Source organism: Hemiscyllium ocellatum, chromosome 1, assembly GCF_020745735.1.
Source record: "Hemiscyllium ocellatum isolate sHemOce1 chromosome 1, sHemOce1.pat.X.cur, whole genome shotgun sequence".
Lineage (NCBI taxonomy): Eukaryota > Metazoa > Chordata > Chondrichthyes > Orectolobiformes > Hemiscylliidae > Hemiscyllium > Hemiscyllium ocellatum.
The window spans coordinates 87,752,061-87,770,815 of NC_083401.1; the positions used below are offsets into that span (position 1 = coordinate 87,752,061).

Consider the following 18,755-nt stretch of genomic DNA (forward strand, 5'->3'; position numbering starts at 1 on the left):
TCTAGTCCAATCAGTGAGTTGTCTACTCCTTTGAAAAAAGGAACAATGATGGCTTAAACTGCAGAATAGCAAAGTTGAGATTAACAGAAACGTATAAACAAATCTACCAAAATCAAATGAAAGTATCATGTTCACCAGTCCCCGAAAGGCCTCTATTCTGCTGGTGGATTCCATGTGCTCCCTCTCCATAGACATACAGGTATGAATGTAACCACAGAAGAGGGAAGCAGTCAGTCAGGTACTGCAACCCCTCCATAATCTTTTGCATGGACTTGTGGACCCAGAAGCAGGTCAGTGAGGAGATCCTCCAATCTGCCTCTTCTGACTGGGTATGTGTAGATTATCCCAAAGTAATTAAAATACAGCCAAAGGTTTTAAAATCCGGCTCTTCTAAGGAACTAACTAGTTTTTTGCAGCCCCATATTCTTGACCACAAAGCTACATGTGGCTTGGTACCCAGTGAGCCTATTCAAGTGTGGATTGTATTGGATAGCTGTATTTAAATACCCCCCACCCAGATTCTCAACCGAATGAGAGAACACCCCCAATAGAGGGCTTTTGGTGATTTCCATCATTAGAAGATAGAATGCATCTGGATGACAGACAAAAGTGAGCAAGTGGAGAGTATACAGCATCAGTTCTTTGCAGGATAGTGCTCAGGGTGGTGCCCAACTTATTTCAAAAACAAGACCACATTGTTTGAAGATTGGAAGGGAAATAACTATCAACTTAATCTAGCTGTTCAGACATGTCACTCATCTAGGGCAGATAGGACTTGAACCCATCCATCTGGCTCAGAGGTAGGGACACTGTGCCATAAGAATCCTGCTTAGCTTATTGTCATTCTGGTTGAATTGGTGAGTCACTGATCAGGTCAAGGGTCAGTATCATACAGCTTTCCACTCTACATATCTCCCCAAAAGATGATAGTGTGTAGCAAGGTCTATGTCTTTTTTAACACAAAAAACCAATTCTCTTTCCTTGAAGGGCAACTGTTAGAAGTCAGATTTTCCTATCAGAAGCAGTTTAGAAGGAAGATAATGGAAAAAGAAAGCATTATTTGTTTTCCTCCTATTTGAAAGCAATGAGTTGGAGTTTGGATCATTTAAACATAACACAAGAACATTATTGGTTGCTCACTTCTGTCCAAGCATTTATTGCCTGTCTCTAAAGGCTTGAGGAGAACAGCTGCAATCTGTGATGTAGGTATGTCCACCATAAGGGAATCTCAGGATTTTGACATTAATTTTGAATCTGCAACAATATATTTCTAGGTAGTATGAGACTTGGAGAGGGAATTAAAGATGTTGTTTATGTCATGTACCTGTTCTGGATGGTAGAGGTCAAGTTTGGAAGGTAGTGTCAAACAGGTTATGTTTTTTTTTTGTAGATATTTTTATTGAAATTTAACATTTTTGCAAATTTACAAAAATAAACAAAACTCTCAAATACAAACATTGATGTACAATTAAATCATATATACAATAGTCATAATTTAACAAAGAAAAGAGAAAGAAAACAAAAAAAGAAACGAAAAAAGAAAGAAAAAAAACCTCAACTTTCTACTAATCTAACCTATAACTAACCAGAGTGTATACCTAAGTCTCTTACATGCTCGGAATGTATAAACATCAAATATAATAAAACCCGTATTCGCGCAGGATTCCTCTCCCAAGGGGCCCCGGAGCAGCCCGGTCTGAAATCTTCACTAAATAAAAGCCCTTGTTAGGATAGCCGAAATATCTGCATTTATATAATTCAAAAAGGGCTGCCATATTTTATAAAATAATTCAGTCTTTCGGTGCACCATATTTGTAAGGAAGTCAAGGGGGATATATTCCATAATTAATCTGTGCCAATTTGAAAGTCCAGGGGGGCCCTCAGCCACCCAGTTCACCAAAATATTTTTCCTTGCACAGAAAGAGAGAATAGAAAATAGTCTCTTCCCATGCATATCCAGAGATGAGAGGTTCGAAAAGCCCAAAAGGAGAGATACAGGGTCCACCCTAATTTCCGTTCCTAAAATTTCTGTCAGGGTATTTGCCACTTTAGTCCAGTATCTGCGGATTTTCTGACAAGTCCACAGACAATGTACAAGAGTACCCACCTCTATTTTGCATTTGGGACACACTGGAGATGCTCCTGCCTTAAATTTTGCCAGTCGAGCCGGAGCTATATGGGCCCTATGAAGTATCTTTAGTTGGATAGCCTGAGTTCTGTTACAGATAGCAATTCTTCTAGCATTTTCCCAAATGTCATTCCACATATCCTCAGAGATTTCTAGCCCCAAGTCCTGCTCCCATGTTTTAAGCAGGTCATCCATGTCTCCTGAGACTCCATCATGTAGCAAATGGTATATAGTACTAACGGAGGATGCCCCCGCTGGTCGTAAGACATTACGTTCTCTGTCTGATTTATAAAGACTATCTATTAATGTAGTCTTCCTCTGTATATAATCTCGAACTTGGAAGTATCGAAAGAGATCCCCATTAGGTATTCCGAATTTCAGACGCAGCTGCTCAAAGGACATCAGGATCCCATCTTTAAATAGGTCCCCTAAGCATGAGATGCCCCTGGATCTCCAGAGTTTAAAGGTGGCATCTATAATCCCCGGTTGGAATCCCCATGCGCCTACTATTGGTGCATGGGGGGATGTTTTATGTGAGTTACCCTCATTTTACCGCATTATATTCCAGGCCTTAATTGTGTTTAATATTATGGGATTTTTACAGTGGTCTGTAATGATTTTCCTCTTATCTGAAAATAAAATGTTAATAAGTGGGTATTTTACTTGGGAGGCTTCGATATCCAGCCAAATTGATTGGGTTTCATCTGATCCACAATCAGCTATGTAACTTAGTAGGGAGCTTAACTGATATTTCCTAAAGTCTGGGAAGTCCAGTCCTCCCCTTGCCTGTGGAAGCTGTAGCTGCTTCAGCTTAATAAGGGGCCGTCTATGGTTCCAAATAAAGGAGCCCAACCAGCCATATAATTTACGTAGGGCTAGCCTTGGCAGCATCAGCGGGAGCATTCTCATAGGATATAAGAGACGGGGCAGAACATTCATTTTAATTAATGCTATTCTCCCTAGCCAGGAAATCGGAAGGTCTCTCCATCGCTGGAGGTCCTGCCTTATCCTTTCCATTAATTGTACAAAATTAGCCCTATACAGCTGATCAAATACTGGCGTGATAAAAATACCTAAATATAAGAAGCCCTCCAGGGACCAACGGAAGGGAAAAGGGGATCCGTCCATTAAGTGGGGTATCATAGCCAGACCACCCATTGGCATGGCTTCCGATTTTGAAAAATTAATTTTATAGCCTGAGAATGCACTAAATGTATTAATAACTTGAATTAGACGAGGCACTGACATTAAAGGATTACGGAGGAATAAGAGAATGTCATCTGCATAGAGGGTAATTTTGTGTTTACCTGTACCAATCCTCGGGGCCATTATATTAGGATCAGTCCGGATGGCTTCTGCTAATGGTTCGATTATCAGTGTAAACAACAATGGTGAGAGAGGACATCCTTGACGGCAGCCCCTACCCACACTGAAGCCATCCGATCTTAACCCATTAGTAATAACAGCTGCTTTGGGGTCATTATACAATGTTGAAACCCATTTGGTAAACACCTGTCCAACGCCAAACCTTTCCAATGTGTAAAATAAATATGACCATTCAACCCTATCAAATGCCTTTTCCACATCCAATGAAATTACTACTCCTGGTATCTTTCCCTGATGACAGGCTTGGATCATATTCAAGACCCTTCTGATATTATTGGATGATCTGCGGCCCTTAATAAATCCCGTCTGGTCCTCCTTTATAATATATGGCAGTACCCTTTCTAGTCTTAGTGCTAACATTTTTGAGAGAATTTTAAAGTCTACATTTAGTAAGGATATTGGTCTGTAAGATGCACAATCTTCTGGGTCTTTTCCTTTTTTGAGGATAAGAGAAATATTTGCTTCTTTCAGCGTGGGCGGGAGACAGACCTGACTATGCGCAAAATTATACATATCCATAAGTGGGTCAACCAATATTCCTGTAAATTCTTTATAGAATTCAGCTTGAAAACCATCCGGGCCCGGTGCTTTTCCGCTCTGAAGTTGCCTAATTGCCTCAAGTATTTCTTGGACTGTTAAAGGGGTATTTAGGGCCGACACCTGTTCCGGAGTCAGGCCCGGGAAGGTCAAATTTTTAAAAAATGACTGCATCCTCCTAATCCTATCTTCACAATCCTGCGATCTATATAGTTCAGAATAAAATTCTTTAAAGGTCGCATTGATCTTTTTATGATCATGAGTCAGGGTACCTGTACTTTCCTTGATGGTCGGAATAGTTTGAGGGGCTTTCTTTTTCTTTGCAAGAAATGCTAAGTATCTACCCGGTTTGTCGCCATATTCATATAATCTTTGTTTCGCAAATAATATTTCCCTTTTAGCTGTTTGAGTAAGCGCGGTGTTTAAAGCTGTCCTAAGAGCTGTAATCCTCTGCAATTTTGTGATAGAAGGTCTATCAGCGTATGTTGTTTCGGCTGCTTTTAGGCGAGCTTCGAGCAGACGCTGTTGCTCTCCCTTCATTTTCCTCTGGGTCGCTGAATAGGAGATGATCAAACCTCGTGCATAAGCTTTGATGGTCTCCCACATCATTGACGGATTGCTAGCCGTACCAGTATTAATTTCTAAAAAAGTTTTAAGTTCTTGGGAGAAGTACTTTAAAAATTTGCTATCTTTTATCAGGAAGGGGTCCATACGCCAATGCCGAGCAGATGTCCCATTGTTCTTTACCTTAGTTTCCATGTATACAGCGGCATGGTCAGAGATTGCTATAGTACCTATTTTACAGGTTGCTATAGAGTTTAGAAAAATCGATGGGGCAAAAAACATATCAATTCTTGTGTGACATTTATGTGGATTAGAGTAGAAAGAAAAATCTCTACCCTGTGGATGGAGACATCTCCATACATCTACCAATCCTAATTCTTTATTCAGGTCCGCCAGTTGTCTAGATCTGGGAGATACTCCAGCGGCACTCTTGGGAATCCTGTCTATTTCCGGATCCATAATACAATTAAAGTCTCCCCCTATAATTGTATGACGGGCACCAAAGGCCATCAGTTTTGAAAAAGCTTCCGTTATGAATTTAAAGGGGTGTGCCGGGGGGCAGTATACATTTAAGATCCCATATTCCTCTCCATTTATGAGGGCTTTAATCAAAATATATCGTCCAGATTCGTCTTTTATCTGATTTAGAATTTTCAAAGGGAAGTTCTTCCGGACAAGGATAACCACTCCCCTGCTTTTTGAATTAAAAGAGGAAAAAAAGGCCTGATCAAATCCGCCCTGTCGTAATTTTAAGTGTTCTTTATCCGACAGGTGTGTCTCCTGTAGGAGAGCTATATCAACTCTCTCCTTCTTAAGATTTGATAATATTTTCTTCCTTTTAACTGGCGAATTACTCCCCCTGACATTCCAGGTGCACCACTTAACCGACTGTTCAGCCATAATCATCTGGACAGATCCGAGACCCCTCGGGAGGGGAAACCCTATCTAGAACATCCCGAGCATGGAGCATACAAGATTTACAAAAGTAAAGATTCTCTGATACACACAAAACAATATAACAAAAAACTCTTTCTAAGTATAAAAAATATAAAACATTCCGAATTGGAGATTTTCTCCCTTGTTCCCAGGGAGCGTCACTTCCTCTCCCACAGTCCATCTTACCCTCTTCCAACCAGTGCCCCACCCTTGACCCAGGTGTTCCTCAATAAAATGAGGAGAATTCAAATATAATATAAAGCTAGAGTTAACAGTGAACACCCCACCCCCACCCACACCCACATCTAAATATATTTGGGAATATTAATACCATATATAACTATAAGATTACGATCTCAACACGTAATACTTAAATATAATACCACAAAATAACAGGGGAAAGAAAAACAACCCCGCTCCTAAAAACAGAAGTAAAATAGAATAAGGTAACCACCTCCCCCCATCAACATTAACCAAACGCCCCAACATATATATATACATACACACATAGGGGGAAAGATAAGAAAAGCTGAAGGGATGTAAACCAAAATAATGGGAAAGGCAGACCAGCGTCCACAATCTCTTACAGCTTATTTAAGAGAGTCCAAGAATTCCTTAGCCTTCTCCGGTGATCCGAAGTTATATATGGATCCTTCGTGGCTAAGGCGTAGCGTCGCTGGATATCGTAAGGAGTACTGGATATTTAAGTCCCTTAAACGCTTCTTCGCCTCATCGAATGCCTTCCTCTTTCGGACCAAAGCTGGGGAGAAGTCCTGGAACAGCATGATCCTGGATCCTTTGTGGGTCATAGCTTGGGGATCTTTTCCCAGATTTCTTGAGGCTTCCAGGAGCATCTGCCTCTCCCTATAGCTCTGCAGCTGGAACAGGACCGGGCGTGGGCGCTGGGTTGAGCCGGGCCCACGTACTGTGACCCGGTAGGCCCATTCTACCCTTACCTGGCCTGATCCAGCAGGCAGATTTAAAAGTTGTGGCAGCCAATGCTCTAAGAATGCTGTCAGCTGGCCTCCCTCTTCCTGCTCGGGAAGGCCCAACAACCGAATATTTTTTCTACGACATCGATTTTCGAGGTCATCAATGTGGTTTTCTAGGTTCTGGACTCGATTCTCGAGAAAACGGATGTGGTCGGCTGTTGAGTTTATCCCAGTCTCTGAGGCTGCGGCCTTCGACTCCACCTCTCTGACTCGGCACCCCAATTCCTGAATGTCTCTGCCCTGCTTCTGCAGCTCGGCTGATAGTGCTTCTCTGCTCTGCCGAGACTCATCGATAAAAGCATCAATCTTCGCCTCCCACCTGGCAAACATCTCCTCAAAGCTCATCTTCATTGGTAAATCTCCTGAAGTAGCTGAAGACACCTTTGTTGCAGCTGAAGAGGGAGAGGGTGGGGGAGGGGTCCCTGCTTTCTTAGAGCCGCCTGTTCCCTTCCCTTTACTCATTTTCCAGCTAGTATTAGACTATTTAAATGTACTAATAGGTAACTATTTAAGGTTAACAACTATTATAAATGGTTTAGTGAGTGTGGTGGGGGTGGATAGCCCACTTTTCCCAAGTTTTGGGTAGAGCACTGTGGACTCAGTCTTGCTGGGTCGCCGCCATCTTGGATCCCACCACAGGTTATGTTGTTAAGCATTCTATTTGCCAGGTGTGGTGCAGCAATAGTGGATTCCAATCAAGAAACTGCTTTTTTTTTGCATGATGCACAGATTCTTGGGGTAATATTGTACATTCCAGACTCCCAAGTTCTAGAGTGTGGGCATTCTTTGAAAAGTCAGTTGTTACTTACTGCAGGATTTCTAGCCTCTGACCTGTCCTTATTATCATGTTAGTTGGGTGATGGAACCTGTGTGTGCAAACACAGCTACCCCATCTCAACAACACTTCTCCATTTTCCTCACTAGCTATCCACCTTCATGAAACATCCTAGTGGATGGCAGCTTCTCTACAGGATTATCAGAAAACTGCTCACTCCTCTTCACTATCAGAACCAACACCATCCGTACTGCATGGATGGTGCACTTGAATTTGCACTGAGGTTGAGCTCTAAACTATGCCCTTACAAACATGAAAGCATCTAGTGAAGAGTTACTACTATTTCCATGCCGAGAATTCTGGAACAATTGCAGCCAGGATCCTTCCTGAAAATTTCCATGAATTCAGCAGACGTATCTTCCTTCAGTTGACATTTCTCCAACACATCAAAAGCAAAACTGCAAGCTAAATGTACTACTTCTTGAATTGCAGAGCCATTAGAAGTTCCCAGCAATCATTTTTTCTCTCATTGCCACAATTCTAAATTTCTGTCTCTTTAAATGTTCCTAGACCTCTGTCCCTGGCAAGTTTAAAATATTTTAAAAATACGTTAACCTTCTAACCCCCCCCCACGTCTTCACTGCAAATCTCAACAAAAAAAGTACATGCAAACAAATGTGCCTCCAGACACCTCGCCACCAACTCTGTGAAAACAAATGGAAAATAACTAAATCCATGTCTTCCCCTTCCTTGAAATACAAAACACAAACTAGAAGTTACAGTTTAAGTTCTACATCATTCTTAAAACATTATATCATGTCCTTCAAAAGTATTCCACATCAAAGTCTAGCCTCAGCATAGCTACACCTCAATGTGTGGTAACTTTCAGTTACAGGAAAATGCTTGTAATGTTTTACATTCCAGAATCAGTGGTTGCCACACAAGGGCAATGACACATTAAAATAACTAATCTATAGTTTCCTACTCTCTGCCTCCCTCTTTTTTTTTATTTCCACAGCAGTCAATACTTAGGGAAAAAAAAGTCTGCAATTTGACTTACCCAGTTGTTCAAAGTTTGAGTTATTTTATACTTTATGGTTAATGGTAGCTGCTGCTGGCACTCTTGCTCTCAGCCCAGGTTTCTAGCTGCACCACTCTGACATTGCATTTCAAGTGCTGTTAAATTACTCCAACAGTCAGCACTGAGGTACCTATAGCTGAGTTAAGATCACAACTGGCAATCCAGCCAGTTTACAATTGCATTTTTACCAACAAAAAGGACAGGGGAATCCTGCATCCGTACTGAGAAAGCAGTGGGGACAGATGCTGGTTGCGGTCAGTGATGGAATCTAGCCTGGAGGGATCAGCATTGGTATCAAAATCTAACCTTGTGCACAGTGAGAGTCAGTGCATCTTTACATAATAACGAACTATTCTCAAACATAAATGTTCACTACATCCCCTTCACTCACTTATGTACTTTATCAAGTATATCAAATATGCAGCATTTATTGCCTGAGAAAAAGTTTTCAACATAGTCAGCAACCCTGTTTGCATTTGTAGAGAAAGAGAAAACATTTTAACATTTCCATTTCCCAACACTTCCTGGTCAGAAGAGGAGACCTACTGGGCTCACCATTAACTGTTTCTCCTGCTCCGGATGCTGTAAGACCTGCTGAGGTTCCCCAACTCTTTATCGTTTTATTCAACTCTTCCACTTGCTGACTGCTGAATTTTGATCAGGACTGGAAGAATCAAATTTATTACAAGTTTTTAACAACTGCTGAGGGAGAAAAACAGTAGAGATGGTAACAAAAGGGTCAGATAGATTAAATGAGAAAAGAACCACAGTGCAAGGCAAAAAGTAAATATTAATGCAACAAGCAGCTGAGCATAAGAGATGGTTGCGACGGGAAATCAATCCTCAACGGCTGTGGTTCAACAAGAAAAAGAAAATGTACAGAAAAATGGGGCAGGGGTTGTATGGAAGATTGTGAAAAGCCTGACTGTAGGATTTCCCTCCATTTGTGATGTGCTTTTAGATTAGACTTAGATTAGATTAGATTAGACTTACAGTGTGGAAACAGGCCCTTCGGCCCAACAAGTCCACACCGACCCGCCGAAGCGCAACCCACCCATACCCCTACATATACCCCTTACCTAACACTATGGGCAATTTAGCATGGTCAATTCACCTGACCCGCACATCTTTGGACTGTGGGAGGAAACCGGAGCACCCGGAGGAAACCCACGCAGACACGGGGAGAACGTGCAAACTCCACACAGTCAGTCGCCTGAGGCAGGAATTGAACCCAGGTCCCTGGCGCTGTGAGGCAGCAGTGCTAACCACTGTGCCACCGTGCCGCCCAACCACTGTGCCACCGTGCCGCCCAAAAGAGCGGGAGGCATGAACACTGATCAGGGTTGGTATGGAGTAGAGAATTAAAATGACAAGCAATTAAAAATGTGTAGCCATGCTAGCAGACTGATGGGGAGTGTTGGAAATCAATCATGATGTGTGAAAAGAGCCTGCATCAGTTAGGATTATGTTCACTGGAGTTCGGAACAATGAAGGTGGGTGCAGATCTCCTAGGAAACTAAAAGTATCTAACAGGACTAGAGAGGGTTATCAGGATGTTCTCTATAACTGGGGTGCTGGAACCAAGGTTAACATCTAAAGATACTACGGTAGGCCGTTTAGCACGGAGCTGAGGAGGAAATTCTTCACCCAGAATATTGAGAGTCTGTACCATTCTCTGCCACAGAAAGTGATTGAGGTCACAACATTGAATGTTTTCAAGAAAAAGCTAGATTTGATTTTTAGGCTAAAGACATTAAAGAATATGGAGACAAAGCAGGAACAGGGTACTGAGTTGGATGGCAGAACAGGCTTGAAGGGCTGTATGTTTCTGTGGTGTTGGGGACTTCTGGGGGAGGCTGAGATTTATAATACACCTGGCATTTCAGGCTGAAAATTGTTGTGAATCCTTGAGTTTTACTATTTGCGCTGATGTATTGGGTTCCCCCACCATTAAGAAAGGGAGCTGCCTCCTCCAATGAGTTGTTTTGTTGTCCACCAGCTTTTAACAACTGGATGCAGCTGGTCTGCAGAGCTCCAATCTGATGCATTCATTGTGGAATTGCTTAACACTGTATCACTGGCTGTTTTGCCATTTGGCACACAAGTTTTGAAATCTTACCAGGTTGACACTTTATTCCTGATGAACGGCTTTTGCCTGAAACGTCGACCCTCTTGCTCCTCTGATACTGCCTGACCTGTGCTTTTCCAGCACCACACTCTCGACTTTGATCTCCAGCATCTGCAGTCCTCACTTTTGCCAACTTTATTTTTAGGAATGCCTGGTGCTGCTCCTGACATGTGCTCCTGAACTCTTCAATGAACCTGAACACTTTTTTTAAACAGCTCTCCATAACTGTCTTGTTACCAGTAATGACTCACACACACACACACACACACACACACACACTTTTTTTCTACTCCTGCGCACACCACAATCCTGATCACTATACATCAAGAAAAGCAAGTGTTTCAATACTGACTGTTTGGGAACTCCACGACACATTTCCCTCCAGTCTGAAAAATGCCATTAACCATCACACTCTGTTTCCTATTCCTTAGCTGGCTTTGATTCGTTTACCCCATGACCTAAAGCCTTTCTCACAAAGTTATTGTATGGCACTAAGTCAATGCTTTTTAGAATTCCAGTCATCAGAATTCAATATGATAAATGTACTTAAACTTTTTTTTCAGGAGAAATTTTAGTTCTTCCGTTTTGAGGATTTAATTTTTCTCAACACTCTGAACAACACTAAAAATGCAGAAAACTTTTTTGAACATGAGCTTGGAGTCCTCAACAATGTTGCTGTACAGAGAAAGGAGTAGACAGAGTTTGCTAAGTAATTTGGGACCCTGCTATTAAGCACTTTGCTGTTGTTGGGTTCTTGCCATTCACAAGCAACCCATTAAGAAATGAAAAAGTATCTTTTCACTTTTGTTTTATTACTAACTGCAGTAGTATCTAGAGTGGAACTTTATGTCTGTCTCTGATTTAGATCAATGTAACTTAGTTGGAGGTTGCCTTCATATACGACAATACGACATGGGATTCGGGGAGAGCTTGCCAATTGGATACAAAATTGGCTTAACGGCATAAGATAGAATGGTGGTGGATGGGTGTTTTTCAGACTGGAGACCAGTTACTAGTGGTGTTCCACAGAAATTTGTGTTGGGCTTGCTTTTGTTTCTCATTTATATAAATGATTGGGTTGAAAATATAGTAAGTTTGCAATGACAACAAATTTGCCAGTGTGGTGGACAGTGAAGAAGGTTGTCTAGGATTGCAAAGAGATCTTGATCAATTGGGTCAATGGGTGAGGAATGGCAGATGGAGTTTAATTTGATAAATGCAAAGTATTGCATTTCGGTAAAACAAACGAGGGCAGGACTTATACAATTAAAAGTTGGGGCTTGAGTAGTACTGTAGAACAGGAAGACCTTGGGGTTCAGGTAAATAATTTTTTGAAGTTTGCATCACAGAGTAGTTAAGAAGGTGATAAGCATGCTTGCCTTCATTGCTCAGACCTTTGAGTATAGGAGTTGGGATGTCATATTGAGGTTGTACAGGACATTGGTGAGGCTCCTTCTGCTCACCCTGCTACAGGAAGAACATTATTAAGCTAGACAGGGCTCAAACAATTTGCCAGGATATTTCCGGGAATGAAAGATTTAAGTTATAAGGAGAGGGTAGATAGTCTGGTACTTTTTTCACTGTAATATAGGAGGTTGAGGGGTGACCTTTACAGAAGTTCTTAAAATCATGAAGGATACAGATAAGGTGAATGACAGGTGTCTTTTCCCTTTGGTGGGGGATTTCAAGATTGGGAGCACATATTTAAGGTGAGGGGCAAAAGATTTAAAATGTCTATAAGACAGAAATCAGGATTGTGTTGCATTACTCTAAACTTGCCATGACGGGTGCAGCTGCAACTACACTGAATGAGCTTATACTCCAAGTCAAATCTTGATTAGCATCCATCCATCCATCTGTTTAAATATTCACTGTATATACCATGACTGCAGTTGATCTGTATCAACTACGAAGCACAGACCTTTCACAACTGAAAAGACAAGGGAAAACTATCAAACACAAGTTTTCTTCTGCGTCATGCACCTTCATTATCACCAGGTTAAATATATGGAACTGGTGAGCTGAATAGTGACTTGGATGTGAGTATAAGAGGTACAGTTAGTAAGTTTGCAGATGACACCAAATTTGGAAGTGTAGTGGACAGCAAAGAGGGTTACCTCAGATTACAATAGGATCTTGACCAGATGGGCCAATGGGCTAAGAAGTGGCAGATGGAGTTTAATTCAGATAAATGTGAGGTGCTGCATTTTGGGAAAACATATCTTAGCAGGACTTATACACTTAATGGTAAGGTCCTAGGGAGTGTTGCTGAACCTTGGAGTGTAGGTTCATAGCTCCTTGAAAGTGGAATCATAGGTGGATAGGATAGTGAAGAAGGCGTTTGGTATGCTTTCCTTTATTGGTCAGAGTATTGAGTACAGGAGTTGGGAGGTCATGTTGCGGCTGTACAGGACATTGGTTAGGCCACTGTTAGAATATTGCATGCAATTCTGGTCGTCTTCCTATCAGAAAGATGTTGTGAAACTTGAAAGAGTTCAGAAAAGATTTACAAGGATGTTGCCAGGATTGGAGAATTTGAGCTATAGGGAGAGGCTGAACAGGCTGGGGCTATTTTCCATGGAGCATCGGAGGTTGCGGGGTGACCTTGTAGAGGTTTACAAAATTATGAGGGGCATGGATAGGATAAATACACAAAGTCTTTTCCCTGTGGTCAGGGAATCTAGAACTCGAGGGCATAGATTTAGGGTGAGAGGGGGAAAGATATAAAAGAGATCTACGGGGCAACTTTTTCACACAGAGGGTGATACATGTATGGACTGAGCTGCCAGAGGATGTGGTGGAGGCAGGTACAATTGCAACTTTTAAGAGGCATTTGGATGGGTATTTGAACAGGAAGGGTTTGGAAGGATATGGGCCGGGTGCTGGCAGGTGGGACTAGATTGGGTTGGAATATCTGGTCAGCATGGACGGGTCGGACCAAAGGGTCTGTTTCCATGCTGTACATCTCTATGACTCTAAAACACTGTGGGGAGTATTTTTTCCAACTGGAATGGCAGTAGAGACTCACCATCACCATCTTCAAAGGCAACCAAGGAAAACCAATAAATTCTGTACTTTTCTAGCAACATTGACTTTACAAGAAAGCATTTTTGAAAAATCTTAAACCGTCATTAAAAATTGGCAAGCATAATATTTTGGCTATTGCTTCAAACTTTCCAATGGTAAGTGCTAGATTAATTCCAAAATTTGAAGTGATTTTTTACAAATCTTAGTGCAACCAGTGACTTGGTTGGTCATTATCCAGTTGATCAATTTCAAAGGGGTCCAGTAGGCTAAGGAGAGATTTTAACATTTTAAAGTTACGCATATGTTCATTTATCATGAAGTAGCCCATAGAGATGCTCAAATCATGAATTTCATCAGTTGTCTTAAAGTTAAAATTTTACTTTGAAAAGCAGTACTGTCCCAATATTCAACTGCTTAAGGTGCAAATGTTTATGTGATAATGCTTCAGTGTGATTTCACACTGTTGCTACCAGCAAATCACAATTGTTTGTGGGAATAGCCATCGATATGTTGAGTTTGGCACTCCTGCATTCTTGTAAATGGTCATAAAACTAATTCAGAGCTGCACATTAGCTATTGCTGCTGTCTCAGTTGGGCGAGGGAACTGTCACAGTTTGTATTTGAATCTTTTCCCAGTTTTACCAATTGCTATTTTGGGGTGGTGCTCATTTTCCAGCAAATAATGCTATTGTCAGATCTTGAGCTTTGTTCATTGATTCTCTAGTTCCCTGCAGCTTTAATGATGATCAAGTGATGCAACTGTCCCACAAATTCCGAGCCGTACACTCAGTGCATTTTCTGTCAGAAACAAGTCTCATGTTTCTGACAGAAAATTTTTAATGTTGTTAGCTCTGTACCATGGCTCAAGTTGGCCACAAGGGGGCAGATGATCCTACAAAAGAATATGGATATAATAATTAACAACATTGCATCCCATTCATATGGACAACAATATTTCACTCCTATTCTAAAGCCAGCAGGAAGCTCACATTTTTGCATCTTGGTTTGTGTTCAGCTCATTGATTCCGGAAGCCTGATCCAGAGTATCAAATGTCTTCACAATTTTGTGACTCCAGTCTTCTGGCTTTGGCTGGAAGATTTACATGCATGCAAATTGAAGGATCATACTGGCTAATGATTTCCACCACAGTGGTTGGATAATCTGCCTGGATCCCATATTAGAAATTTGTGAGACAGAGCAGGATTGTTAGTATCCAGAAATGTTTATAAACTCCAACATCTGTATGGAGTCAACAACTACAATGATCTGAATTTATACAGTGTTTTTGAACTAGAAAATATCCGAAAGCACATAAAGTTTGTTCATCAGAATTGTGAATCTAAAAATTAGCACATTCAATTTTAGCAACACAGTCGCTCATCAGTTAGCACTGCTGCCTCACAGCAGTGGGGACCTGGGTTTGATTCCAGTCTTGAGTGACTGTAGAGTTTGCACGTTCTCCCAATGTCTGTGTGGGTTTCCTCTGGGTGCTCCAAAAATGTGTAGATTAGCTGGATTGACCATGCTACATTGTCTTGTAGCATTCAGGAATGTGCAGGCAAGGTGTAGGCAAGTCATGGTAATATGGGGTTACAGGAATTGGGTGGGGGTCAGTTCAGACTCTATGGGCTGAATGGCCTCTTTCTACACTGTAGGGTTTCTATGAAATTGGTAGCATTCCTAATTTCATGATTGTTACATCTAATGGTCATAGAATAAGGAAAACAGTGAAGCTGGGAGATAATTCAATCCCTGATTTTCAAGTGTGCTTTCCAATCTTGCAGAGTCTGTTTCAGGATAAATGACTGGAAAATTATGAATACCTCAAACCAAGCATGCTGACCTCTGACCTGCTAAATCATACTCCTGTCAATGTGGGCCATGCCAGGAGTAAACCCTTCAATGAGCTCAACACAGAGCCTTTTTTTTACAAAGCGTGTCCTCTGCAAAGGTGACAAAAATAAACAACTTCAAAAAACAAGTTTTTGATATTAAATTTAATTACAAATGTGTAATATAATCTTTCACTTAATAATGCAATTTGTTAATATCATCTACTGGTGGCTAGTTAATGAATTTTGATTATTATTCATATTTATTAAACATTTACTAATATATTTTATTTCAACAGAAATTAGACAATGCTGCATTACAAGTTGATTAGAATTCCTGTCAACATCCTTGATATGCTTCACAATGAAATAAATCATGGTTGCTACATTGAACAGAACCAAGTACTGTATGTAAACAGTTAATGCTAACAGGATAACCACTAAATCTAATCATTAGCATTTAATATTTCTCAAAGCAAAACCTATCATTATTTGATTATTTATTTCAGGCTTTTCTTATATTAATTAAACATTTTGAACCAAGGATAATGGACTTCAGCAAAATGAGCTGTGAAATAACATTTCTTAATTTTGTTTGCTACAAACCGGTCTTTTAAAAAAAACATTTTAAAATATCATCTAGCTCTGTAATTCAAAGGAAAGCAACATATCATGAAAATACAGATTGAGCAGGAGAATGTCTCTGCCAAAAAAAATTCCAGACACTGTATTAAATACCATGAAATAATGTATGCATGGCAGCACTGTGTCCAGCCAAGAATGGTGAATTACTTCACATATTCATCCACCATTAATACACTTCTATTTTGGTTATAACTCAGATTTCATAAAATTGTAATTCTAAAATTTGAATAATTCAGAAATTGAATTATCTTCTTTCCACATTTTTCCCCAAGTTATTGAATTAATCACTAGATTGTGCTCTTGAGGAGGTGCAGTTAATTTTTTCTTTCCTGTGTGTTCTATCCTTGATGTCTGAATACACAGCAAAGGTTAAGTAAATGATTGAAAGGTTTACTAGTCAAAACAAATGGAGGTTTCTTTTCATTCTGTGAATTTTATATACCAGATGTTAAATTTTAATGCTCCGTAAAGTGATGCAACATTTCAGCCATTATCAAAACATTCTGTGGCCAGGAATCACCAGCTGGAAATTATGATTTTACCCACATCCCCCACCCAACGACCTCCACTGTTTCCCATACCATACATCCAGCTCCTATTGCTGAACCAGGGCTGGTTTAACTCTTGTGCACCCATAACTAGTTTGACACAACCCAAGTATATTTCACATACAAACAATAGATAAAGAATGCTTAATTTCTTCAGTCTGGGCTGATATTCAACCCAAAGGGAAAATGTCAATATTGCACCCTCACTCCCACCACCAGGTTTGTTGTGTTCTTACAGGAACTGTTCTGTTTCCAAGAATAAATATTGTTAGGATTACCTACAATTGCAAAACTTTGGTGTAGAGTAACTTAGGTAACATTATGAAGGAATATAAATTATATCTCAAAGTTAAACTTCATTAAAGAAAGAAGATACAAGCTGTTTTGACTGGTCTGAGGAAAACATCGCCCAATATGTGTTCTGTTAGTAAAAATATAGTTGAGTAGCCACTGTAGTTTCTCCTATTAAATTTCGAGCAATACAGATGTAATCCCCTTCATCAACGGTTTCGATATCATCAATGTATAGCATACTCTTTGATAGTCTGACGGTGTGTCCATTGTTCCGATCTATTAATCTCCATTTTTCTGTGAGGATCACCGGCCTTTCATCCTGTTGAAGTAATCCTATTATTAGATCATTCCTGATCATCAATGTAGCAGCCGTAATGGATGCAATGGAAAGGAATCCATTGAAAATTCCTAAAATTATTTTTTCTCGTTTTACTTACATTCTCCAATGCTATGTAACATTTCATAGCTAAATAGACACACAAATCTCTACTATTGCTGCTCCTTCACTGGCTACCAGAAATATTAGGGAGTGAGATGTGTTCGTCACAATTTGTGTTGCCTTCAGGGTGATGATGATATAATGGTGAGCATAGCTGCCTTCCAAGCAGTTGACCCGGGTTATATTCCCGGCTGTCACAGTTTTGTGGTTTGTAAACAGCCTTTTAAAGGAAAGGCACTAGGATACATCAAGGAAATAAATCTTTCATTCTGTGGTAAAACAGGTCTGTCAATTGCTCCTTATGGGTGGCACAGTGGCACAGTGGTTAGCACTGCTGCCTCACAGCGCCAGAGACCCAGGCAACTGTCCGTGTGGAGTTTGCACATTCTCCCCGTGTCTGCATGGATTTTCTCCAGGTGCTCCGGTTTCCTCCCACAGTCCAAAAATGTGCAGGTTAGGTGAATTGGCCATGCTAAATTGCCCGTTGTGTTAGATGAAGGGGTAAATGTAGGGGAATGGGTCTGGGTGGGTTGCCCTTCGGAGGGTCAGTGTGGACCTGTTGGGCCGAAGGGCTTGTTTCCACACTGTAAGTAAGTAATCTAGTTATCTATGTTTGTCAGGCTGACTCTTTTTTTCTGTCCGTGATAAATCATTGCTCACCCTTTGTATTCTCCCTTTGGCATCATATTTAAGATCATCCTGTGTGAACTGCTACTCAGCTATGCTGTGAAAACAATGTTAACCACATCGCTGCTTCATTTGAAACTTATCTTTACAAATGGACACTTAAAAAGGTTTAATTATACCAGAGACAAACACCAGAATGTATATTTATGATTGTGTACTGAACTATAGAAATCAGGCAGATCTCAGAAACAACCTCTCTTTTACACTGAATGAGATGACAACAGTTGCACCTAGAAGGGAAATTAAAACTGACTTCAGTATTCCTGAGCTATGTAGGTGAAAAAGGTAGTAATCTATATTTTAACAAATGATATATTACAGCCATCTCCCTCTGTCAGGAGAAACTGTTGTTGAATAAATGTAGACTGCAATGCCACAAATTCAATGCTAACCTCTTCAGATAATTGAATGAGCAAAGCTTATTTTAACAAATCTCACTGGTCAATGAAGAAAACAACTTATGCTCATCATTCCTGAAGAAGGGCTTATGCCTGAAATGTCGATTCTCCTGCTCCTTTGATGCTGCCTGACCTGCTGCACGTTTCCAGCAACACATTTTAACCTCTGATCTCCAGTATCTGCAGTCCTCACTTTCTCCTTATGCTCATCATTTTCAATCTTGTGATTCCTTTGCAGAAAACATTCCAGGGTTGTCTTAAAAAGATGGACACTCTCCATGTTTATGTTGCAGACAGCCAGATTGGGACCATAGTGGGAAACGTCAATCAGCAGGTCAGCAAAGTGAATAATGTTCT

The 18,755-nt window shown here is 40.6% G+C and overlaps 1 protein-coding gene across 1 annotated transcript in view; it reads right to left on the reverse strand.

The window, feature by feature from the left end:
- Positions 1 to 15,537: 15,537 nt before the first annotated feature.
- The window catches only part of pdgfrl (platelet-derived growth factor receptor-like), a 31,660-nt gene continuing 28,442 nt past the window's right edge, over positions 15,538 to 18,755 (reverse strand). The window contains exon 6 of the mRNA XM_060830529.1: positions 15,538 to 17,193. Within this exon, the coding sequence (XP_060686512.1) occupies positions 17,005 to 17,193 (189 nt within the window). The 3' untranslated portion in view covers positions 15,538 to 17,004. The remainder of the gene's footprint in view (positions 17,194 to 18,755) is intronic.